This window comes from Hippopotamus amphibius, chromosome 8 (genome assembly GCF_030028045.1).
Source record: "Hippopotamus amphibius kiboko isolate mHipAmp2 chromosome 8, mHipAmp2.hap2, whole genome shotgun sequence".
In the NCBI taxonomy this organism is placed as follows: Eukaryota; Metazoa; Chordata; class Mammalia; order Artiodactyla; family Hippopotamidae; genus Hippopotamus; species Hippopotamus amphibius.
This window is the reverse complement of record NC_080193.1, coordinates 102,960,807-102,986,134: the sequence shown is the minus strand read 5'-3', so window position 1 is coordinate 102,986,134 and position 25,328 is coordinate 102,960,807. Positions and strand designations below refer to the sequence as shown.

The 25,328-nt window shown below is 36.0% G+C and overlaps 1 protein-coding gene and 1 non-coding gene across 4 annotated transcripts in view; one reads left to right on the top strand and one right to left on the bottom strand.

Moving 5' to 3' along the window:
* The window catches only part of ALS2 (alsin Rho guanine nucleotide exchange factor ALS2), an 82,855-nt gene that overhangs the window by 26,556 nt on the left and 30,971 nt on the right, over window positions 1–25,328 (bottom strand). For all 3 annotated transcript variants that reach the window (XR_009055104.1, XM_057745663.1, XM_057745664.1), the window contains exons 10-23: window positions 24,989–25,160; window positions 21,212–21,392; window positions 19,365–19,430; window positions 14,676–14,838; window positions 10,629–10,760; window positions 10,096–10,224; window positions 9,661–9,731; window positions 9,206–9,272; window positions 8,669–8,871; window positions 8,504–8,569; window positions 7,362–7,460; window positions 6,611–6,775; window positions 5,347–5,458; window positions 5,055–5,132 (exon numbers count right to left, since the gene is read on the bottom strand). Coding sequence is in view for 2 of the 3 variants with exons in the window: in XM_057745663.1 (XP_057601646.1) it covers window positions 5,055–5,132; window positions 5,347–5,458; window positions 6,611–6,775; window positions 7,362–7,460; window positions 8,504–8,569; window positions 8,669–8,871; window positions 9,206–9,272; window positions 9,661–9,731; window positions 10,096–10,224; window positions 10,629–10,760; window positions 14,676–14,838; window positions 19,365–19,430; window positions 21,212–21,392; window positions 24,989–25,160 (1,704 nt within the window). In the remaining variant the exon portion in view is untranslated. The remainder of the gene's footprint in view (window positions 1–5,054; window positions 5,133–5,346; window positions 5,459–6,610; window positions 6,776–7,361; window positions 7,461–8,503; window positions 8,570–8,668; window positions 8,872–9,205; window positions 9,273–9,660; window positions 9,732–10,095; window positions 10,225–10,628; window positions 10,761–14,675; window positions 14,839–19,364; window positions 19,431–21,211; window positions 21,393–24,988; window positions 25,161–25,328) is intronic.
* Window positions 11,949–12,054, top strand: LOC130859792 (U6 spliceosomal RNA). The gene has a single exon (XR_009055333.1). It is a non-coding gene; the product is annotated as a U6 spliceosomal RNA (small nuclear RNA).

Sequence of the window (25,328 nt, the reverse complement as noted above, 5' to 3'; positions counted from 1 at the left end):
CTAACCTTACACCTAAAGAAACTAGAGGAAGAAGAGCAAACAAAACCCAAAATTAGTAGACAGAGAGAAATCATAAAGATCAGAGCAGAAATAAATGAAATAGAAACAAAGAAAATAATAGCAAAAATCAATAAAACTAAAAGCTGGTTCTTTGAGAAGATAAATAAAATCGATAAACCTCTAGCAAGACTCATCAAGAAAAAGAGGGAGAGGACTCAAATCAATAAAATTAGAAATGAAACAGGAGAAGTTACAACAGACACCGCAGAAATAAAAAGCACTGTAAGAGACTACTACAAGCAACTGTATGCCAATAAAATGGACAACCTGGATGAAATGGACAGATTCTTAGAAAGGTATAACCTTCCAAGACTGAATCAGGAAGACACAGAAAATATGAACAGAACAATCACACGTAATTAAATTGAAACTGTGATTAAAATCTTCCAACAAAGAAAAGTCCAGGACCAGATGGATTCACAGGTGAATTTTATCAAACATTTAGAGAAAAGCTAACACCCATCCTTCTCAAACTCTTCCAAAAAATTGCAGAGGAAGGAACACTCCCAAACTCATTTTACGAGGCCACCATCACCCTGATACCAAAACCAGACAAAGATACTACAAAAAAAGAAAATTGCAGACCAGTATCATTGATGAATTTTGATGCAAAAATCCTCAACAAAATACTAGCCAACAGAATCCAACAACACATTAAAAGGATCATACACCATGATCAAGTGGGGTTTATCCCTGGAATGCAAGGATTCTTCAATATATGCAAATCAATCAATGTGATACACCATATTAACAAATTGAAGGATAAAAACCACATGATCATCTCCATAGATACAGAAAAAGCTTTTGACAAAATTCAACACCCATTTATGATAAAAACTCTCCAGAAGGTGGGCATAGAGGGAAACTACCTCAACATAATAAAAGCCATATACGACAACCCCACAGCAAACATCATTCTCAACGGTGAAAAACTGAAAGCATTTCCTCTAAGATCAGGAACAAGACAAGGATGTCCACTCTCACCACTACTATTCAACATAGTTTTGGAAGTCCTTGCCACAGCAATCAGAGAAGAAAAAGAAATCAAAGGAATCCAAATTGGAAAAGAAGTAAAACTGTCACTGTTCGCAAATGACATGATACTATACACAGAAAATCCTAAAGATGTCACCAGAAAACTACTTGAGCTAATCAATGAATTCGGTAAAGATGCAGGATACAAAATTAACACACAGAAATCTCTTGCATTTCTATACACTAACAAGGAAAGATCAGAAAGAGAAATTAAGGAAATAATCCCATTCACCATTGCAACAAAAAGAATAAAATACCTAGGAATAAATCTAACCAAGGAGCTAAAAGACCTGTATTCAGAAAACTATAAGACACTAATGAAAGAAATCAAAGACGACACAAACAGATGGAGAGACATACCATATTCCTGGACTGGAAGAATCAACATAGTGAAAATGACTGTACTACCCAAAGCAATTTACAGATTCAATGCAATCCCTATCAAATTACCAATGGCGTTTTTCACAGAACTGGAACAAGAAATTTTACCACTTGTATGAAAACGCAAAAGACCCTGAATAGCCAAAGCAATCTTGAGAAGGAAAGACGGAGTTGGTGGAATCAGGCTCCCTGACTTCAGGCTATACTACAAGGCTACAGTGATCAAGACAGTATGGTACTGGCACAAAAACAGAAATATAGATCAATGGAACAGGATAGAAAGCCCAGAGATAAACTATGGTCAACTAATCTATGACAAAGAAAGCAAGGATATACAATGGAGAAAAGGCATCCTCTTCAATAAGTGGTGCTGGGAAAACTAGACAGCTACATGGAAAAGAATGAAATTAGAACACTCCTTAACACCATACACAAAAATAAACTCCAAATGGATTAAAGACCTAAATGTAAGGCCAGACACTACAAAACTCCTAGAGGAAAACATAGGAACAACACTCTGACGTAAATAACAGCAAGATCTTTTTTGATCCAACCCCTAGAGTAATGGAAATAAAAACAAAAATAAATAAGTGGGACCTAATGAAACTTAAAAGCTTCTGCACAGCAAAGGAAACTATAAGCAAGATGAAAAGACAACCCTCAGAATGGGAGAAAGTATTTACAAACGAATCAACAAAGAATTAATCTCCAAAATATATAAACAGTTCATGAAGCTCAATATCAAAAAAACCAACAACCCAATTAAAAAATGGGCAGAAGACCTAAATAGGCATTTCTCCAAAGAAGACATACGGATGACCAAGGGGCACATGGAAAGTTGCTCAACATCACTAATTATTAGAGAAATGCAAATCAAAACTACAATGAGGTATCACCTCACACCGGTTAGAATGGGCATCATCAGAAAATCTACAAATGATAAATGCTGGAGAGGGTGTGGAGAAAAGGGAACGCTCTTGCACTGTTGGTGGGAATGTAAATTGATACAGCCACTATGGAGAACAGTATGGAGGTTCCTTGAAAAACTAAAAATAGAACTACCATATGACCCAGCAATCCCACTGCTGGGCATATACCCAGAGGGCACCATAATTCAAAAAGACACATGCACACCAATCTTCACTGCAGCACTATTTACAATAGCCAGGACATGGAAGCAACCTAAATGTCCATCAACAGATGAATGCATAAAAAAGATGTGGTACATATATATACAATGGAATACTACTCAGCTGTAAAAAGCAATGAAACTGGGACATTTGTAGAGAGAGGGATGGACCCAGAGACTGTCATACAGAGTGAAGTGAGTCAGAAAGAGAAAAACAAATATCATATATTAACACATATATGTGGACTATAGAAAAATGGTACAAATCAACCGGTTTGCAAGGCAGAAATAGAGACACAGATGTAGAGAACAAACATACGGACACCAAGTTGGGACAGTGGGGAGGGTTGGGGGGGAATGAATTGGGAGATTGGGATACCAAATTGTACACTCTAAATATATGCAGTTTATTGTCTAACTGTATCTCAATAAAAGTTCTTAAAAAAAAAGAATGGTTAGGAATAAATTTAACCAAAGATATCCAAGAGATGCACATTGAAAACTACAAAACATTGCTGAGAGAAATTAAGATCTAAATAAAGGGAGAGACATTCCACATTCATGGACTGGAAGACTCAATATTAAGATGGTAATTCTTCCCAAATTGATCTAAAGAGTCAACATAATCCCTATCAAAATCTCAGCAGGCTTTACTGCAGATTTTGATAAGCCAGTCCTAAAACTTATGTGGAAGGACAAAGGATCCAGAATACCCACAATTATTATTAAAAAGAACAAAGTTGGAAAACTTAACATTTTCTGATTTCACAAATCTATACTAATCAAGACAGCATGGTACTGGCATAAGGAGAGACATGTAGATCAATGGAATGTAATTCAGAGTCCAAAAATAAATACATTTTATAGCGAATTAATTTCAGTAAAGGTGTCAAGAAAATTCAGCGGGAAAACTTGCTGGGGCAATTGGATACCCACATGCAAAAAGATCAATTTAGACTTTTAATTCACATCATACACAAATTACCTCAAAATGAATCATAGACCTAAACATAAGAGCTAAAATTATAAAACTTTTTGAAGAAAACACAGAAGAAAATCTTAGTGACCTTGAGTTAGGCAAAGATTTCTTAGATATGACATCAAAAGCATGATTCATAAAGTTTTTTTGATAAACTGGACTTCATTAAAATTAAAAACACTTTTGTATTTCAAAGGCAGTATTAAGAAAACAAAAAGACAAGCCACAGACTATAAGAAAATATTTGTGAATCCTATATTTGATAAAGAACTTGTATCCTGACTATACAAGGAATTCCTTGAAATTTAATGACTATAAACAAGCAAATTCTTAAAATGTCAAAATATTTGAATATACATTTCACCAAAGAAGACAGATCTGTCACTAGTTAAGTACATGAAGATATGCTCTATAATGAGTTTATTAGTCATTAGGGAAATGTCAATTAAAACCATATCAGTTCACAACCACTAGAATGACAAAAGAGGAAAAAAAGAAAATAAAAAGTATTGGCAAAGATGTGAATAAATTAGAATCATCATACATTGACAGTGGGAATGTAAAATGATGCAGACACTTTGGCAAACACTTTGGTAGTTTCCTAATATGTTAAACATCAATTTTCCATACAAGCCAGCAATTGTACTCCTAGGTATCCACCCAAGAGAAATGAAAACATATGTTCGCACAAGAAGTTGTAAATGAGAAACAGATTCAGAGATACAGAAAACAAACTTGTGGTTACCAAAGGGGAGCAGATGGTGTAAGGACAAACTAGGGGTATGGGATTAACAAATACAAACTACTACATATAAAATAGATAAGCAATAAGGATATACTGTATAGCACATGAAATTATACCCATTATCTTGTAATAACCTATAATGGGTATAATCTGCAAAAATACTGAGTCACTATGCTGTACACCTGAAACTAACACAATACTGTAAATCAACCATACTTCAATTAAAAAAAGAAGAAAAGAAGTTGTAGTCAACTTCCTCATACACAGTAGCCGAAAGTTGGAAACAGTCTAAAGTTGGAAATAATCCAATGCCCATCAACTGGTGAAGGGATAAACAAAATGCGGCTTTTATTCAGCAACAAAAAGGAATAAAGTACTGCAAATGCCACAATATGTAAAAACCTCAAAAACACAGTAAGTGTGAGAAGCCACACAGAAGAGAATACTTGTTGTATGATTCCAATTATATGAAAAGATCTGAAAGGGCAAATCTATAGTTATAAAGTCCATCAGAGGTTATCTCAGACTGGAGGTATGGGCAGGAGATGGTGATGGAAATGATTTCAAATTGGATGGTGGTAATGGTTGTACAACTCTGCGTATTTACTAAAAACCACTGAAATGTACAACTTAAAACAGGTGAATTTTATTATAGGTTAGATTTTTTTTTAAGGTCAAGAAAAAATTAGTAAAAGATTATCCCAAGAGAGAAAGAAGTTTCCAACCTTTCCACTCAGGGTCCAATCATCTGAAAATTCTCCTTCATAGATAGTATCATCTTCAGAAAGTAAAACTCCATTTCCCTATGTGAAGAAACAAATCAAAAATCACAACACATAAAATGCAAAGTAACTTAGGATACCTGCAGTCACATCCCCCACAGCCTGACATAATCTTAAAAGACAAGAAAAATAGTACTAGCAAAGGCAGAACATTAATAAAAAGATGATTTAAAAAGTTATGGACATAGGAGTTTTAAAAAGTCAATGGTAACTATATGCAGAATACTCCACTCACTGTCATTTTATTAAGGTGGAAGTTGCCTTCATAGTACAATCCAAACTGGGTAACTACCACACCATTTCCTTGACATACATCATCTTGCCATATTCCCATATACTTCTCGCCTCTGCAAAGAAATAGGAAAAAAAAAAAAAAGAAAGAAATGAAATAAAAAATCAGTGATGATGATGATGATGAGGTGGGGAAACACAATCATCACATAGGACATGCCAAGCATCACCCCTAGGTTGGTATCTGTTCCATTTCTCTAGTTAAAGTGGTTAACACCGTCTCCTCAAACATGGGACAACATGACTGTAAAACATATCCTACTCAGAGCAATGTTCCCTCGGGAATTTTACATTATAATTTACCAGACATAGATCCGTATATACTTCCAGTACTTCCTCGATAATTTTAAAATATTTAATTAATTCCAAGAATTGAACTCTAAATAATGTCACTCAAAAGGTAGGCTCAAACCCATGCACAATTTTTTCTTACCCAAAAGTTTACTAACTTAAAAGAAATAGGGTTTATCATAAAAGACATTCTCATTCTTCACTTATTCAAACTCAGAGAAATCTTACTAATCTCCACTAAAGAAATAAAAAACAAAATTAGTACAAACTGCCTGTTAAATAATCATGGATTTTAGTGATAACAGCAAAAATATTAAAATCCCACATTATGACAATAATATGAGGGAAGAGTATATACTTAGTCCAAAAGCAAATCAGGCCAAACCAAACACAGAGGCAAAAGAACAATATTCCTCCCCAGAGTTTAGGTAACTGAATTTAACCAAGCTTGATTCCTGAGTTGCTGGCATGGTAACAAGTCTCTGACCTGATAGAAAGACCTGTGCAGAAAGGGGTTTACATACTATTCTATGACCCCAAAAGGGAATTTCCATTGATTCCCCTAACTTTTTATTCCTATTACCTACTGACTGCATTAAAGGTTTCTCTTTGTATAATGTAGTCAAAGATTTGGCAGCCTCTCTGAGACACTAAAAGTTTGTTATGTGTGAAGCTTTAAGGAAAATGGTACTGATGTTAATTTAGAATGATCCTGATCTTATAAAAAAGTAACTAGTTGTTTGGCTCACAAGCAAATGCATAAAATGACGCCTGACAACTCTGTCTTCTTTAAAAATGTTCACAGTATTGCCAAATTAAGGCTCTCAGGCTTCATAAAAATCATCAGTTTTTGGAGAAGTATAGGAACCTCATCCTCTCACACTAAAACTGTTAAGATCAGAAGCAGAATACTGTACCTAGTGATATCATCAAAGACACCATATCCTGCTTTCTTATCCATCACCCACTGGCCAATGAACATACTGGGAGAAGAGGAAGTCAACTTTCCACTTCGTAGGAGACCATGACCATGACGCATGTTATCTTGAAAACAGCCTTCAAACACTTCACCAGAGGCATAACTGTGGTTAGAAAGAATGGATAAAGATCACAAGCACATTGAATTCTGATGCTCATTTTTACAAAGTTTAGGAAATTCAAAATTATACTCATGTCTCACTGGTAGCTGTAATTATTTGTTTATATGACTATTTTTCACCAAACTCTCATTTTTGAATGACTGAGTCTAAGAAGTTGAAGATGTCATGGGAAGTATTTTGTGTTAACATGGGGATAAATGTGTAGTTAGTCCCTTACAGTAAAATGAAATAATGTGTGATCTCTGAAAGAATGACAGGTTTTGTCCATATTAGAGTCATGTAGTAAATATAAGATAAATTTACAAGCAAGATATTTAGGAGATTCTATGAGAAGGTTATGGTTTACAGGATTTGCACGGTTTTGTTAAGAACTAAATAATAACCTAATATTTTCATCTTGTGACAGATGAGAGGTTGATCTTTAAAAGAAGACTCTATACAGTTTTAATCATAAGAAGAATAAGTCAAATGCACTGCCTGGAAACTCTGGCTACACAAACATTTAGGTTTAACTGATTCTTTGAAAAAGCAACACCAACAAGTCCAGCAACCTTTCTAATGCTATTACCTATAGACTCCTTGACCACACATTTTTCCTTCTTTCCAATGGCCCACATAATGGTCTTCTTTGTTCAGTGCTTTGTTTGGGATTCTGTATTCTCCATACCTGCCAAGGAGAATAAAAACATCTTAAGATGCATTTATGACATACTCACCTTGTGTATATATACATTGGTAAAGATAACGGGAACAGAGAAAAGATCTATTGATACCTAGAGGAGGAAAGGGGTAAATGGGGTCTTGGTTTAAGCTGTTATCTATTACCTAAGCTATCTGGCAAGTCTCAGAGGAGCGGCACATCCACACTACTACTCAGAGCAGTTAGGTGTTTTATCCCAAGTCCAGTGAAAAACAGAAAACCTGTGGCCTAGGCCTATCTCTGCCACTAATTAGCTGCATCACCTTGGGTAAGTCCAGGTACCCAGCTCCCTCATCTGTGTAATAAGGGGGGTAAATCAGATTATCTCAAGTCTCTTCGCATTCTGAAACTCTATTAAATGGAGATTTAAAGACATCATAAAAATTTATATAATCACACACACAAAAATCACCTACCCAATTTAGATGATAATCTTTTGATACAGTAAAACAAATCAGTTCTTTAACATGATACAAAATACTTCACTGCCATACATTTATCATGTAAATATATTTATAGTGTTAAAAACATAAGTTTATATAAAAATAATGTCATTTGAGCATCATTAGGGTACTATATCATTTAGAAGATTTCCCCTTCAACAGATCACAGAAATTAAAGATGAGAATTAAAACTACTGAAAGAAAAATTCCTCTACGTCCTTTGCATAAAGGGGGCACTTCTATCTCAACAGTCTCAAAATCAACATTACTCAAGGTTCTCAGTCTTCACAGCTGAGAAATGGATAGAAAACACAGTCCCATGTCAACAGATGGAAGCTGTGTAACTTGAGGGCACATAGCTGTCAAGGTAAATGATTCATTCTAGGTAAATCAAGGCTACACCCTGGATTCCTAGCTCTCTTCATGTTCATACATGTGCATTAGCAGCCCTAATCCATTTCCAAAAACACAAAACGAACTTCTACTGTCCTAAAAATAACTCTAAACACAAAATAACAAAATTTAAGACTGTAGTTGACTTTACACTCATGTTCACAATGTTCTTACCCATCTTCCAAGCCATTCTTGAACATGCCAGAATACATCTTTCCATCTGGCCACTTCAAAACCCCTCTGGAATGCATAAGCAAAGAATAATACATGTCAGTACTTTTCTGGTAATTAGACTACCACCCTGACTCCGGGCATACATCAAATCATAAACACTTTTACCTGCCATGAGGCTTCCCTGAAAGCCAGCGTCCATCATAGGTTGCCTCCTTTAGGCGAGGATCCTTGTAGAAAGTGTATTTGGCACTGCGTGAAATGGGCGGTTCCTGCCTCTGAATACTGCTGCCACTTCCATACGGTGGAAGATCAGACGTCCCCCTTAAAGCCTGATCCACAGCTTGGCTTACAGCCCGGAGCCACTTTGTCTAGGAGCAAAAAGCAAACGTCAACAAGCTTAAGGCAACGGCTCATCAAGCACTGCTTTAAAACTTGCTAGCTTTCCTTGGTGTGAAAAATTTTCTGACTCCTAGCACTCTCCTTACTGAGTAATACTGATTGGCTCTTGAAATTCACCGCTTTATGTTTTAAATTGTTCCATTAAAACAGCAACAAAATTTACAGTCTTGGTTTAATGAGGATTTATCAGGCATAATTATGGATCATGAGGCAAGCAAGAACAATTTTTATTTCTTCCTTACTACCATAAGAGACAAAAACAGCCAGGCCAAAGATGGAAAAGAAACACCATGATGGACTAACCTTTTCCTGGGGTGTTGAGGAAATGAGAGTGAACTGCTCCTCAGGTGTAGTTATCTTTAGGCCATTCCTAAAATGTGCACAAGGATAAAGGCCAGCAGGTATGACAACCTGTCATTACAAATCAATCCTCAAATATGAAACGCAACTTTTTTATTTCAAAGGGATCAGAAGTCAATTAAACATAAATATATTCATGCCCTGGGTTTGGTTCCCACTGTGGGAAAGGACACAGTTACTTCTGTGGGTTAAACGATGGGGATGAGAACAAAGGCGAAACCCTGCCACCACGTATCATGATTCCTCATGATCTTCACGGCAGGCCACTCACTATCTACCTGCTGGGAGGGTGAGCCTTCTTGTGCAGAATGGGGAGGTCTCCTGAGCTTTTATTCGCATCTAAGGAAACAACCTGAGTAAGTAACAGAGGAAGGGAATGAGGCTGGGGGGACACTTACACACCACCAGCTTCTTCAGAAAGTGGCTCTGCCCACAGTGTGGCCAAAGGGAAAACATGGTGTGTGGAGAACTGAAACAAAGAACATGGAGACACATCTGAGAAAGCCCATGTGGGCCCTGGGGTCCCTGCTGCAGAATCCCTTTCAAATGGTTAAGTCCACCCAAGACACAGAGTCCCATAACATAACTAAGCCCAGTGGTCTTGCCACGTCTGCTGCAAGGACCCCTGCACATGGCTGACACTCATTTTCAAGCTGGAAACTAAAAAACCTCCCTGAAATCTGGCCTGTATTACAAAAGCAAGCTAAACATTCTCTTTTACTCAAGAGTTTCAGTGAAATCACAATAGCTTATAAAATAAACTGATAGTATGATTAATTACTAATAGTACTGTACTTTCCAGGGCCTCTTTTAAGGTTGGGAATCCAGCCTACCTGGGCGTGGACTAGGGCATCATTAAAGAGAATGAACCAGTTCACAGAAAACCTCCCAGCATGCTGCAGAGACAGGGCCCGGTTACTGCTCTCACACAGCAGTCGACGCTCTGGCTTCCTCAAGGAATCCTGGGATTAAAAACAAATACAAAATCAAAGTACCAAAATTATTTTACGCCAAGAGAAAATGAAAAAGATACAAATCACATGTAGGAGAATTTGTTGGTCATGGGTTAGCTTGGTGTTAAACCTAAATTCAGATGGGATCCAAATATCTCATAAAATCAGGGCTCAAAGGAAAATAAAAAGACAGGAACAAACAAAAGAAGGAGAGACATACGGAGAAAGGGTTCCTAGCAACGAAGGAAGGTGTTGGTAATTAGAGCCCCCACTGCTGTGGTCCTTAGATCACCCTTAGAAAAGGGGTCATTAAAGCATTCTTACCACAAACAAGCGAGGGACCGAGAAAATTATGGCAGCTATTATGGGTACGCCTGCTGTTGGCTGGGATAGCAACAATTGGCATGGTTTACCGTCATCTTCCCAGGAAAGGTCTTCCAGAAACCCAGGGTGTATTCTGCTTCCTTCCTTTTCCTGCCGAGATGGAGAGCAAGAGACTCATAACAAGAACTGGAATCCTGCAGTTTCTGGTATTCTGGAGATGTCTAGAGGCCAATGATTAAGGGGGGAAAAGAGAATATAAAACAATTGTCCAAAACGTGTAGCCTCAGTGTGGTTTAGACACGCAGCAATAAGAACAGATATGGTACATTAAGAACAAATTTGGTACACTACAGAGGGCTGGGAAAAAGAAGACTGGTTCCAGAAAATTCTACCACATACATGTACATATGAAACAGGCGAAGAACTCAAGAGGAAAAGAAACATATACTGGCAGTTATCCGTGAGGAGAAGAGCAGAGAACTCAGGATAGGATAGGAATTCTCGAGGGTTTTGGTCTTCGCATCCCTCTGTTTTGCTTATGTGAGGTACAGCCCCTGATATTTACCATATCAGAAATTCAAGTCTTAAAAATTTTAAATCTTTATTAATTCACTTCAAATACAATAACACATTTAATGAAAAACTAAAATTTCCAAAACAAAAAAATGTTTCATAAGAAAAGTGGCATTGTTCCGTATCTTTTTAAATCTCTTTATCGTCTGACTTAAAAGATAACAGCTGGATTTTCATATCTGCCACTGCATTTCATCTTTTAAGGTTCTTTAATTGAAATAAATGAAGAAAATCTTGCTTTATAAAGATATATAGTTGGAAAAGGGAAGAGGATTTTAATAGCCATTTCATATAATTGTGGATATTCTCCTTCGAAACTATACCAAAACTTGTTAAGTGGTAGTTCCTTAAAGAACAGCCAAAATGTAGAATCTGAAACTACATCAAACTCTTTGTATTTGTTACATTAAAATCCATTGGTCTATCCTACACTTTGAATAGATTTTTTTAAACCTATACATGATTTTATAACATGTGAACTGGACATTTGAAAAATACTCGTTCAGTGAATTATGCAAATCTTCCAAATGTTGATACATTTTATCATATTGTATAACATCAAAAATCACATTAAATCATCACCAATCTCATCAGAAAAAGTCTCTAAGTATTGGGAAAATGCCAAGCTCACAGTGATAGATACATGTTTCCTATACTTTAATTTTTGCTTAGAAATTCAGATTTTATCATTGGCAACAAATACTGTCAGTTGTTCTACTTGAAGTGACAGGCTCATTTACCCCCTTTTTTGAGAAAATATCTGTCAAATACCCAAGTCTTAATAACCATGGTGTATTTGCCAATTGTTCTTTCAAATTAAAAAAAAAAACAAAAAAGTGCTGCTTCAGCAGCACATATACTAAAATTGGAACGATACAGAGAAGATCAGCATGGCCCCTGAACAAGGATGACATGCAAATTCGTGGAGTGTTCCTTACTTTAAAAAAAAAAAAAAAAGGCAGCTTTCAACTTAAGCAAACTCAGTCTTGTGCTTTTCCTTGAAAAACATTCATACTTTGGGATGCAGCATAGCGCTTTCTGTGTATTCTTCATTTCATCATGCAGGATATTAAAAAGTTGTTATATTTCTGTGTGTGGTGATAGATGTTAAAGACTTACTGTGGTCATTTCATAATACATACATATATTGAATCATTATGTTGTATACCTGAAACTAATAACATGTTGTATGTCAATTACATCTCATTTTTTTAAGAAAAAAGATGTATACTTAATTTTTGAGTTTAAATAGAATTAATAATTTTTACTGCTTTATCAAGAACGTTCTTTAAGTGAAACTGGTAATTTTTGTTTATTTTGTTTTTTAACTCCAAGTACTTGGCAGCAAAGAACACAACGACTGAGTATAGTTTGGTGCCACTGCCTTGATTCATGCTAAGGAGCCAGCAGTTTGACCCATCTCTACCTCTGCACCATTAGTGCAAGTGACAACACGGTGCAATCAGCAAATATCTTAGTACTGTCCTGAAAACAGTTTGATCTTGCCACCTCCTGAAAGGGTCTCTAGAACCCCCAGGTGTCTGTGGACCAAGCTTTGAGAATCAACCACGGGATGGGGTATAATTGCTGTGGCTTGTGGAGAATGAACAGAAGGTAAGATGAAAAGATGATTCCTCACATCCATAATTACTTTACATTCCACAATTCTCGGAGTCACTCATATCCATTTTTTCCATTCATTTAAGAAACATTTAATGTTATCTACTATATATGGAATATTCTGGTGAGTGCTAGGGATAAAAAAAAAAGTAAGGCACAATCTTTGTCTTCTGGGAGCTTATAACTAGGCAGAGGAGACAGAGAAACATATAACATACCAGAATAATACAGTGGCTTTGTTAACAGGTTATTGGAAGAGACAATATAGTAAAATGGTCAAAGGAATAGACTGGAGCCAGAATGCTCTGATATGAATTCTAGCTCTACCAATTCTCAGCTATGCCTCAATTCTCTCATCTGAAAAAGGGGGATGATAATATCTATTTCACAGGGTCAATGTGGGGATTAAATGAAAATACATAACATGCTTAGAACAGTAGCTGGCACATGGAGTGAATTTAATAAATATTAGGTATTATTTTTATTTAAAGAACTTTATACATATATAATGTCTCAGTTATACCTTAGACTTACTAAGTAACAACTTGCAGCAATAGAACACAGCCACGTGTTTTGAAAAAGCTTCCACAGACAGTTTTGATCCCCAACACTGGTTGAGGACCACAAACATAATGTGATAAGAAATTAATGGGGAGATAAAGTACTAGCAAAACACCAAGAAGGGAATAACTAATTCTTAAGAGATGGTCGGGGAAGGAGTGTAGTATGGTCAGAGAGGGCTTCTTTTTCATGAGAAAATGACTTCTGACTCAAGCCTTGAAGGTTTCCCATAATGAGGATAGAGGTAGGCTGTTTCAGGAAGGAAACACAAAGCATATGAGAGCTACATCTAGGGAATCTGAGGTAACATGTAGGACACAGAGTAGAGTATAAGGCTAGAAACAAAAGAGAGTGTTAGATTGTGAAGGGCTTATAATGCCAAAGTAAAGGAGTGTGGTTTTTTTACCCAGAATTAGGACTCTTCAGACTGGAAATAGTATAATATCAGACTCTGAACAATTCCAAGTTGATCCAGGTGATTTTTGATTAATTAAGGACATATTGAGGTGAAATCTGTATCTCATTGGGTTATCTGTGTAGCTCAAACCTTCATAACTGAAATTACATCAGTTTGGGGTAACACTGAAACCAGACAAAAGACCTGCAAGACCACAGTAGGATCAAACATAGAAAGGCCACATCAATTCCTAGATGACTCTGGAGACAATATCTGTCCAGATAAGGAGATAGATCCCAAGATTTTAAAAATCTTAAACTATAAGAAACCCTACAATTATGGTTTCTCTAGAGCCCTTCAGAACGGAAACAAAATAAAACAACACATTTCAGTACAATTTCCAAGGTGACTATCTTAGGACCAGCTTTAACATACATAGAGCTATGCTAATTTTCCAGGATTCTGCCTAATTTTATACAGAAAGTGAATCAGTTAACATCTGAGAAAGTCCTGTAACACTGATTTCTCATAGCATATACCAAGGTGACCCAAATACCTGGCATAAGTTTACCACGAATCCAGGCCAGGTGCTAATGCCACTGCCTTGCAAGTGTGTGTCATCATATAGGAAGTCAGGGTTTTAAACAGCTCTGTGTAACTTGTACTCATTCTGTACTCAAACTTGGACAACTATTGAATGAGTAGCATAACTGGGTCTCAACTTCAGAGTTTCATAAAATGAATAAAATTAATTTTGTTAAGGTCCTGAGAGGAAACTGAATCTACAGCAAAGAACACTAGATATACCTACAGTCATACGTTCTTCTTTCATTCCTTGAAGAAAAATAAATTTAGACACTATATATATTAGATTAGTGGCGTTCTAGATCTTGGGATAGCATAATTCGAACAAACAAACAAACAAACAACCAACTATGATCCTTGACTTCCCAAATGTCCAAAGGAGGTATACATGTGAGCTTACCACTTCAAAACAAGTAGCAAGCTTTAGCAAAACTTTTGCATAATTATGAAGTCGTCTGATTGGCAAGAAAAAAAGGGTATTCAATATTTCCATCAATTGGGTGTTCTCATCATTCACTTCTGATAAATCTTGCAACAGTTCCTGGTTTTTATTTAGGAAATCACTGAAGGTAGAGAAAAAAAGGGATTCAGTTAATCATTCTGGTACCAACAACATGCATGATATTGAATAGAAATATTTCACTTGATACTACCTTTTTCAAAATGTACATTTTTAGATGCTATGAAAGAAAGTAACAGAAGATTAACAAAATGAATAAACCAGATGTAATTAAAAGAATTTCCCTGCTATGGGAGGGGGCGGGGGGTGAAGGGGAAGCTGAGACGAAGCGAGAGAGTAGCACAGACATATATATACTACCAACTGTAAAATAGATAGTCAGTGGGAAGTTGTTGTATAACAAAGGGAGTCCAACTCGAGGATGGAAGATGCCTTAGAGGACTGGGGCGGGGGGGGGGGGGGACTCGAAGGGGGGGAGTCAAGGAAGGGAGGGAATATGGGGATATGTGTATAAAAACAGATGACTGAACTTGGTGTACCCCCAAAAAAATAATAATAAAAAAAAATAAAAAAAAAAGAATTTCCCTGCCTATAAAGTGGGATTTTGGGGTATAAGATGTAGCAAATGGTAGCAATAGTAATTCTGTAATAGAGATGGTTAATCACAGACTTGTGCCTGAAGTTCTAGGAAATGAATCATACATTCCACTGTTTAAGGGAATAATTAGAGACCAGCTGACACAGTTACCTGTTAATTTCCAAGCCAGAAGTCACAGCAGTAAATGGCAAGCCTATCTGCTCTAATCAGTTGTGCTAAACAGAAACACTGGAGGAAAAACAAAGCTCTTTGCTCTAACAGACTTGGCATGGAATATTAAAATACTTCTAATTTCTTCTTTTTTTCTTCAATTGTTTATCATCTAATAAGAGTTTATTACAGGAGATTAATAAAAAGCTGTAGACACCAGCACTATAATTAACTGGAAACAGTAAAGCAAATTACATGTGCAGATTTTAACAATGAGATCATCAAAAGCATTTCAAACTGAAACTAACATTTAGTTTCAATTATATAAAATTATATAAAATTATATAAAAGTTCATGATTAAAATTCTACTGCAAACTTTAAGGCTGATCAGTAACCCACTGAGACTATGCTCACCAGACTAAAACACTTAAAAGATCTGTAAAGTACTAAGAGTCAGTGGAACAGAACAACAGTCATTATCTGCCACTAAACGAACACCAATTATGTGCCAGGTACTACAATTCTTAGCTACAAGGCTTCAAACAAAACTATGTCACACAAGACTACAGAGCAAAAATGAAAAATTTTATAATCCCTTAGAGAACTATGGAATAAAAAGATGTTTAACTCAGAAATTATAAAACATGATCTTGGAAAGATGGAAAAATATGTAATAATTTCCAGGAACCCATAAGTTCAACGGCACAAAGTGGACTGTTTATAATGCAATTAAGAGAACTGAGAGAGTGTGCCCCGAGGAACATGGCCCAGAGTTTTGTTTATATTTGGCTTGTTGGATGTTCCTACTTCCTCCTTCACATTCTGCTGCTGAAATCAGCTGAGGAAACTCATTTAACCCTACAGAAGTATTCTGCTTTGACCTGCTCCTGAGAGATGGAGGTGGTACATGGTAAACGCGTACTCTCTCTGACCACATTTCTCCTGGATGCCTGGTGCTAAACCAGAAATGTTCCAACTCTTGTGAATCCTATTACTTTTCTGGACTCACTCGAGTCGCTGCCTATAGACTATCCCAAAAGGGGCCCTGGTATGCTTTCAGAAACCTGAACTACTCTGTTTAGCTTATCTTCTCTTGGGAGTTTTTAATCCAATAGTGGCAATATTGCTCTTTCCTTATATGGGTAGGTTTGCACTTGTTACTCAAAAAATAAATATATTAAAGATAGAAACAACTCAAGCGTCCACTGACAGATGAATGGATAATCAAAATATGGTATACACATAAAATGGAATATTATTCAGACATATAATGAGATGAAATTTTGGTATATGCTACCACATGGATGGACCTTGAAAACATTATACTTAGGGGAATAAACCATACACAGAAGGAGAACTACTGTATGATTCCACTTATATGAGGTACCTAGAGCAGGCAAATTCATAGAGATAGGAGGTAGAATAGAGGTTACTAGGGCAGGGGGTGGGGGTGGGGGAGTGGTGGCAGCATCAGGGAGAGTCACTGTTAAATGGGTACAGAATTTTTGTTGGGGATGATACAAAGTTTTATGTATACATGGTAGTTTATACAACATGTGGATATACTTGATGCCACAGAACTGTACACTTAGGAATGGTTAAAATTATATATGTTATGTATATTTTACCACAATATTAAAAAAAACATATATCTGATGATCAAACTACCAGGCTAGCCTGAGGTGAAAGGCTAAGTGATAAACCAGCTGAGTGCTGAAAGCGTGGGCAGATTCACTAACTGCCTATGGGCTCACTACCTATGCTCTAGAGATTTTCAAAATGTTCTCTTTTTAAATGAATACCTTAAAATAACTTAAAATACTTATTTTGTAAATAGAAGTTTAAAAAAAATGTTATTACTGTTGTTAATTATGTAAAACCCCGGGGTTCATGAACCACTGCTTAGGAAATGCTGCCCAAATCCAAACCTAATATCTGCTTCCATAGCTCAGTCACCCAGAGTTCATTAGTTGCTTTCCTCCTGTCCAGGAGGCTTTTACTTATGTCATTTGCTTTAGCTGCTCTAACAAGGAATCAGGTCAACCCTTTAGTATCATGAACTCAACTCTTGATATACTAAAGGAAGGTTACACTACAGAAGGGCTAAAAAGTAAAAGAATAGCAAGTGGTGTCATAATATTAATATTAAAATAGCAAGATGAAGAATTTTAAAATTACTACTATATAAGTTTAAAATATACCACTCTTTAACCTGTCATTTAAAAGATGAAGGCTAAAACCCTATATTTTGGAAATGAATGTGCACATAAGTCAAATCATGATTTAAATTAGAGAAATATTTAGAACTGAATGACTACAAAAACAAAATTTATCAAAACTTTTTACATACAGCTAAAGCAACACTTAGAGGGAAATTTATAGCCCTAGATGAGTACTTTAGAAAGATTGAAAAATTAACAAACTAAATGCTAAACTCATAAAGTTGGAAGACATGAATAGGTGAACACGAAGAAAGCAGAAGGAAATAAAAAAAAGAAATTAGTGAAATAGAAAATAAAGAAAGGAAAGGATTAATTACAGCTTAATCTTTGAAAAGAGTAATAAAAAGGGGTAAACAGCTGGCAAGACTGACCAAGATAAAAAGATAAAAGGCTCAAATAAATAACAGGCATGAAAAATAGGGGTTACAACTAGTTATTATAAGGTGAACACATCTTAAAACAATGATAAAAATATTATGCCAATAAATTTGAAACAATTTTCCAGAAAAATATAAACAAAGCAGAAAGAAGAAAAAAAGACTTGAACAGAACTATTCATTAAAAAAACTAAAGCAGTAGTTTAAAAACTCCCTACAGGAAATGCTCCCATGAAGATCATACATTTTTACAGATGATTTCTATCAGCTCTTCAAAGTACAGATAATCCTGATCTTATGCAAACTATTCCAGAAGATAGAAAAAGAGAGGAAGCTCCCTAACTCATTTTATAATTACTATTACAATCCTCTTAGCAAAACTGGGCAAGTTTAGAAGAGAAGGAAAACATCATATTCACATAAATACAAAAATCTTAAATATTAGCAAATTGAATCCAGAAATGTATTTAAAAACTAATACATAAAGACCACTGAATTTACCTTGGGAACTCAAGGATATTTAACATTTTTAAAAAATAAATTACTCTTCAAGTTTTAGAAGGGACCTTTTTAACATTATAAGTAATATTTACCAACAACCTAAGGCAATCATGTTTAATGGTGAAATATTAAAAGTATTTCCTTTGAAACCAGAAATGAGACAAAGTCATTACCATTCTCTTAGGATATAAGATGAAAGGCAAACATGGCAATACACTGACATTTGGGTTTAAACTTAAATCTGGGTTATAAGTATATATTTGAAATGTTTACTATTAAAATATAACTGATTTTTTAAACGTGACTTTCTTGTTAGGGCAACACGTGTTGAGAAACCACACAGTTCAGAATGACTGGCTTTTATATTTATTACTTATCCTGAAGCTAAATGCAAAAGGTTTGCATTTGTGCAACACTCTGGACTTTTTTCTGTACCATCACATAAATATTTGTTCCCCACAAGTGGGGAGAGAACATTCCCATTTTTTAGATGAAAAAATTAGGCTCAATTTGGTGAGGAGAGTTGTTCAAAGTCTCAGGGACAATAAGTGGCAGCAGTAAAGAAGGACCTAGATATTGTGGCTTTTTCAATACCATGCTACTTCCAATGACAATAAGGAGCTAATAACACCTTTTATAAGAGTTAGTGAAAGTCTACATTTTGATTTGTTTGGTAAAACGACCAAGTCAAAGCTATTCTTGGGGCACTCAAAAAACACAGAATGCTATAAAACATCTTTGGTTGTTAGAATAATAATTGGAAAATACGTATTTGCTTACATGGCAGGCTTAGCAAGAAGCTGGAATCCTCCCATAACCAGGAAATTTGTAATAGATATGCAATACCTTGAGCAAAAAAAGAAAACACGTGTACATTAGTGTTAAAAAGTAAATTTGCTCTTCAGGGTTTTTGAACAAGCATCTGGAATAGATACTTCTTGGTATCTCATCAGTAAGTTTCAGAACTTTTGTGATGCTAACATTCATGAACTGTAAAGGACTGAAGAGAAGGGCAGGTTATGTGATCATCACAATAGTCAGGAGAAAAAAGCCATTTTAGTAAAGATGTTAATAGGAATTTTTAAAAACTACCTAAAGTTATGCAGAAGATGCTAGAATTTACTTGGTAGATTTTACTTTGGTAACTTAACAAATGTGAAAAAAGATGATTAAAACTGTTGGATTTTTAATAAAAATTTTCTCTAATCTTTGCTTTAGGTTTCCCAATTAAGTCTGCAGAAATAAACAACAGAGAAGGTAAGAAAATATGTTAAAAGGAGCTTAACTGAAAAAGTGTTAGAAAATGTGGTTAAGTATTGATCTACAGTTAAAGAATAAGTCTTGATATACTGTTTTGCATCATATACATTTCTTCCACACTCCTGGGCTGGCAAATGGAATCAACTGAATTTGAGAGAGAAGGCAAATTCCTACTAAAATCAGCCCAAGGTACTGAACACTTAAAAATGGTTACAATGGTAAGTATTATGTGTATTTTCACAATTAAAAATAATTCTAAAAATTCATAAACAAATCAAGATGTTTTACTTGCCCGATCTATAAGAATACATTATTACATTTAAAAAAAAAGCCCAAGGTATCAAAATAAAAGCATTTGCAAGCATAAGTCCTAAAGTATGAGAGCAGAAAAAGAAGAAATACATTATGAGATCTGTAGGAGTCAAAAAAGAAAAATTAATACTAGTAAAAGCTGAAACCTTCACACACACAAAAATCTAGTTTAAAAAAGTAAATCTGTATCAAATTATGCTGTTTTTTTATATCTGAGAGACAATAAGTTAAAAGACTCTCACCAGGGTATTTCCTCCCCAATAACAGCTTCAAATATATTCAGTTTTGCTTAGAACTAAAATCACATACATCTATCCGCACATACACACCCAAGTCTGAAAGGAAATACACTAAGATTATTAACAATGGTTATTTCTGGTGGTAGGATTATGGGCAACTTTAAAATCTACACTTCAGATCAACAACATAACCTAATATACATTAAAATAACACAAACTATGCCTCACATAATAATGTCAAAACGCAAATTAAGAAAAAAATACTAAAAATTTCAAATACAGTTGGGATATTTTACTTGAAAAACATGAAAAGAACCGCTGATCACTATCTTAGGTTTTATTACAAAAGTATCTTTATTTTAAAAATAGTTTGGTCTTTAAATCTTCCATTTACACGACAGTGAGAAGCAGGCATTGGAAGAGCTCCATATTTACAATCAGCAGTTGGTCTTAAAATAATTTGTTCAGTTACCTATTTCCTCAAATTTTAGTATAATTTACTTAAGGAAACAAAGTTGTTCTCTGAAGAACCATAGTTATGGCACTTTTTTGTAAACTAAGTACACTATGAATCATTCTGCTAGAATACAGAAGGAAATTTGGGAATGCATTATTTTTAAATCTTTCTTCCCCTCTTAGAGCAAACTAAAATTTTAGCGATGCAGAACTATAGCTGTCTTAAGATCAAAACACTGCTTTGCAATTTCTATTACCTTATAGCACTCTCCCTAATCTAGTCTCTTCTGATTAAGGAGCTGCTCTCCTTGGCAGAATAACCCTGCAGAGACTGAACATGACACAGGACTGGATACTTGCTCTGTATAACTATCCAAGAAGAGACTTGCATGCTTCAGGATGACCAAACTCCTGGCTTCCTTCATCCCCTGAAGGAAGCTGCTCAGTGAGGTTCCATGTTGACCAATGAGGTAACACAGCTTGCTGAACCGGCTGGCCACCTCCTGCAACAGCTGGACTGTACTTGCGGTGCCCAAATTTTCTGGAACAAAATGATGATGATAATAACATAACCCAGAGACTCATTATCTGAATACTTTCCCATGATCAAGATCATGAATCTCCCTTTTCTAAAACTACTTAACATGTTGAGATGTACTCTCAAATACGGAACCTAAATAATCAGTGTTTGAAAAAAAAAAGTCAAATTCAGAGAGATCACAGTACCCAGTCATTTGATGAACTTATTAAAAACACATCCCAGGACCCTCCAGGTTCTGACTCAGTAGGCCAGAGCTAAGATCCCAAGATGGATGTTTTTTTTTTTTGAAAAGTGCTTTCCAGTTAATTCTGAAGACCAGCCAAATTTGAGAACCACTGTGCTAATTCAACTCTCCTCCTATTTTGAGGATAAGTCATCTAAGGCCAAGAGAAAGGAAGTGACTTATCTAATTTCACACAAATGGTTAGTGACAGCCCAGAATTAAACTCACTTCTATAGCTACACCTTGGTTAACATTTTCAACTTTTGTACTGACTTCTGCTCTACTTGCTCCTTGGACAAGCCCAACCCTTCAGTACAGACAGGGCAATCCAAAAATCAGACTGTCTCGGTCACTCTTAACTTTACAGAGGGCATCAGGAGATCACTGCTTTCTCCCAGTCCAAAGCTCCCAGTTTGTAGGACTTCCCTCCAAGCAGTGAGGCTGATGCGCAGACCAGCTAAAACCAACACAGAAATCAGGAATCAGAACAAGAAAAGGGCAAGTTTCATTTTCCTTTCAGAGCAATGCAGGAAGCTTCCAGCTTGGATTGCTTCCTATCCCTTGCCAAAGTCCTGGGGTGTTGGGCCCACCCATTGGAAGAGAATTTATAGAACAGGAACTCTACAACATTTGAAAAAAGCAAAACATTAAAAACAAAAACAAATGCAGACAGTCCCCAACTTACAAAGGGACTGAATTCAGAAAGACTGTTAGCTGTTTGAAAAGTAGAAAAGCAACTATACTCCAAAAAATAAATAAATAAATAAATAAATAAATAAATAAAAGCAAACTATACTCCAAAAAAAATTTTTTTTAATTAAAAAAAAAAAAAAAAAGTAGATGTTTTCCCATTAGAAATAATGGGCTGACCTTCCTCCACAAGAGGGCAGACAGCAGTATCAAGCAGTATCAGCAGTATTTCATCTTGTGGAACTGAAAACCACAGCCACAGAAAGATAGAGAAAATGAAAAAGCAGAAGACTTTGTACCAGATGAAGGGACAGGATAAAATCCCAGAAAAACAACTAAATGAAGAGGAGATAGGCACCCTTCCAGAAAAAGAATTCAGAATAATGATGGTGAAGATGATCAAGGACTTTGAAAAAAGACTGGATGCAAAGATCAAAAAGTTTACCAAAGACCTAGAAGAACTAAAGAGCAAACAAACAGAGATATGCAACACAATAACTGAAATGAAAAATGCACGAGAAGGAACCAACAGCAGATTAACTGAGGCAGAAAGGTGAATAAGTGATCTGGAAGACAGAATGGTGATAATCACTGATGTGGAAAAGAATAAGGAAAAAAGAATGAAAAGAACTGAAGACAGCCTAAGAGACCTCTGGGACAATGTTAAAAGCACCAACATTCACCTTATAGGGGTCCCAGAAGGAGAAGAGAGAAAGGACCCGAGAAAATATTGGAAGAGATTATAGTTGAAAACTTCCCTAACATGGGAAAGGAAATAGCTAGCCAAGTGCAGGAAGCGCAAAGTCCCAGGCAGGATAAACCCAAGGATAAACACGCCAAGACATATAGTAGTCAAATTGACAAAAATTAAAGACAGAGAAAAGTTACTAAAAGCAACAAGGGAAAAACCACAAATAACATACAAGGGAACTCCCATAACGGTAACAGCTGATTTCTCAGGAGAAACTCTGCAGGCCAGAAGGGAGTGGCACGATATATTTCAAGTGATGAAAGGGAAGAACCTACAGCCAAGAATACTCTACCCAGCAAGGATCTCATTCAGATTCGACGGAGAAATCAAAAGCTTTACAGACAAGCAACAGCTAAGAGAATTCAGCACCACCAAACCAGCCCTACAACAAACGCTAAAGGAACTTCTCTAAGCGGGAAACATAAGAGAAGAAAAAGACCTACAAAAACAAAAACCAAACAATTAAGAAAATGGTAATAGCAACATACATATCAATAATTACCTTGAATGTAAATGGACTAAATGCACCAACCAAAAGACACAGACTGCTGAATGGATACAAAAACAAGACCCTTACATATGCTGTCTCCAAGAGACCCACTTCAGACCTAGGGACACATACAGATGGAAAGTGAGGGGATGGAAAAAGATATTCCATGCAAATGAAAATCAAAAGAAAGCTGGAGTAGCAACAGTCACATCAGATAAAATAGACTTTAAAATAAAAAATGTTATAAGAGACAAGAAAGGACATTACATCAAGATCAAGGGATCCATCCAAGAAGAGGAGATAACCATTATAAATATATATGCACCCAATATAGGAGCACCTCAACACATAAGGCAAATGCTAACAATTATGAAAGAGGAAATGTAAGCCAGAAATAGAGACACAGATGTAGAGAACAAACACATGGACATCAAGTGGGGAAAGCAGGGAGGGTTGGGGGGGAATGAATTGGGAGATTGGGATACCAAATTGTATACTCTAAATATATGCTATTTATTGTCTGTTAACTGTATCTCAATAAAAGTTCTTAAAAACAAAAAAAAAAGAAATAATGGGCTGACCTACACAAGCCAATGTCAACTTAATGTGGAAAAATGACAACAAACAAGGCAGAATTTAAGTACTACAGTATTGGTCTGAATTTTGTGTCCTCACAGGGGATCAAGGAGTTCAGGAGAAAGAAAGGGGGGAAAAACATCCTTTCCATCTTCTGAGTGTAGGGCCAAACCTGAAGTTTTTTGAACTAGGGGAAGTTCGTCTTTAACAGCACGTCCCTCACCCAGCTCATTTTGTATTCCTTTCTAACCTCCTCAAGACCCCAAGTACACTTAGTATATCTGGACAGTAGCTAGGACTACTGTAATCTATTTTCCCCATATTATCTCCTTACCTTCAATCCCTCTTGTAACTGATTACAGCTAAGAAAAAGGATCAGATTTAATCAATTCCTGCTAAAGACCCTTAACACTCTTACAGTTATCCACATTTTGAAAGACTACCTGTAAATTCAAAAGAAGTTCTACTTGATAAAATTCTAAGAACCAGAACAAAGAAAATGAAAATTTTGGGTAGTATATAATGTAAGGTATCTTAGGACTAGTGGGGCTAGTCTGACTCCTAGGATCAACTTTCCCAAAGTTGTTCTGCTTCCCTGCCATGAATCTTGTGAAAGCTCCATCCTTCTACTTCCACAAGTAAAAGGAGCTCTGGGAGTGGTGGGATAGGGGCAGCTGGCTACTGACATAGTGGAAATAGTTTGTAAGTTGTTGACTACCTGTGCACGAAAAGAAGAGACTGGAAAGAAAGGAGAAGAGTACAACTAAGACAAAGTGTTCTTTATTTGTGATACAGGATAAACAGATAAAACAAGAGTCCTGATAATTGAGTGGGTGGAGAGATGGGAGAGGGGAGGCTCTACTTACCTAAACTGAGAAGAGGCCTGAGAATCTGAGATTTGATATCACTGAGTTTTGAATAGAACCGTCTTTCTGTAGTAGCCAACTCATGGAGACTGGCAATATATCCCATAATGTTTTTATCCACCAATGCTAGATAGCTGTCTTTTCCTGCTGTCACTCTGCTTATATATCCAAGCTAAAACAGGAAAAGAAAAAGATTGAAAATATAATTTACTGGTAGCAATTTGGGCACTGAAGTTGGCTCATATCAGCTGGTAAGAGCCAACAGGTAACTATGCAGGAATTCTGCAGCAAGTTGCTTATTAAATCATTAGCAGTCTGAATGTGGCAATAGTGAAATTAC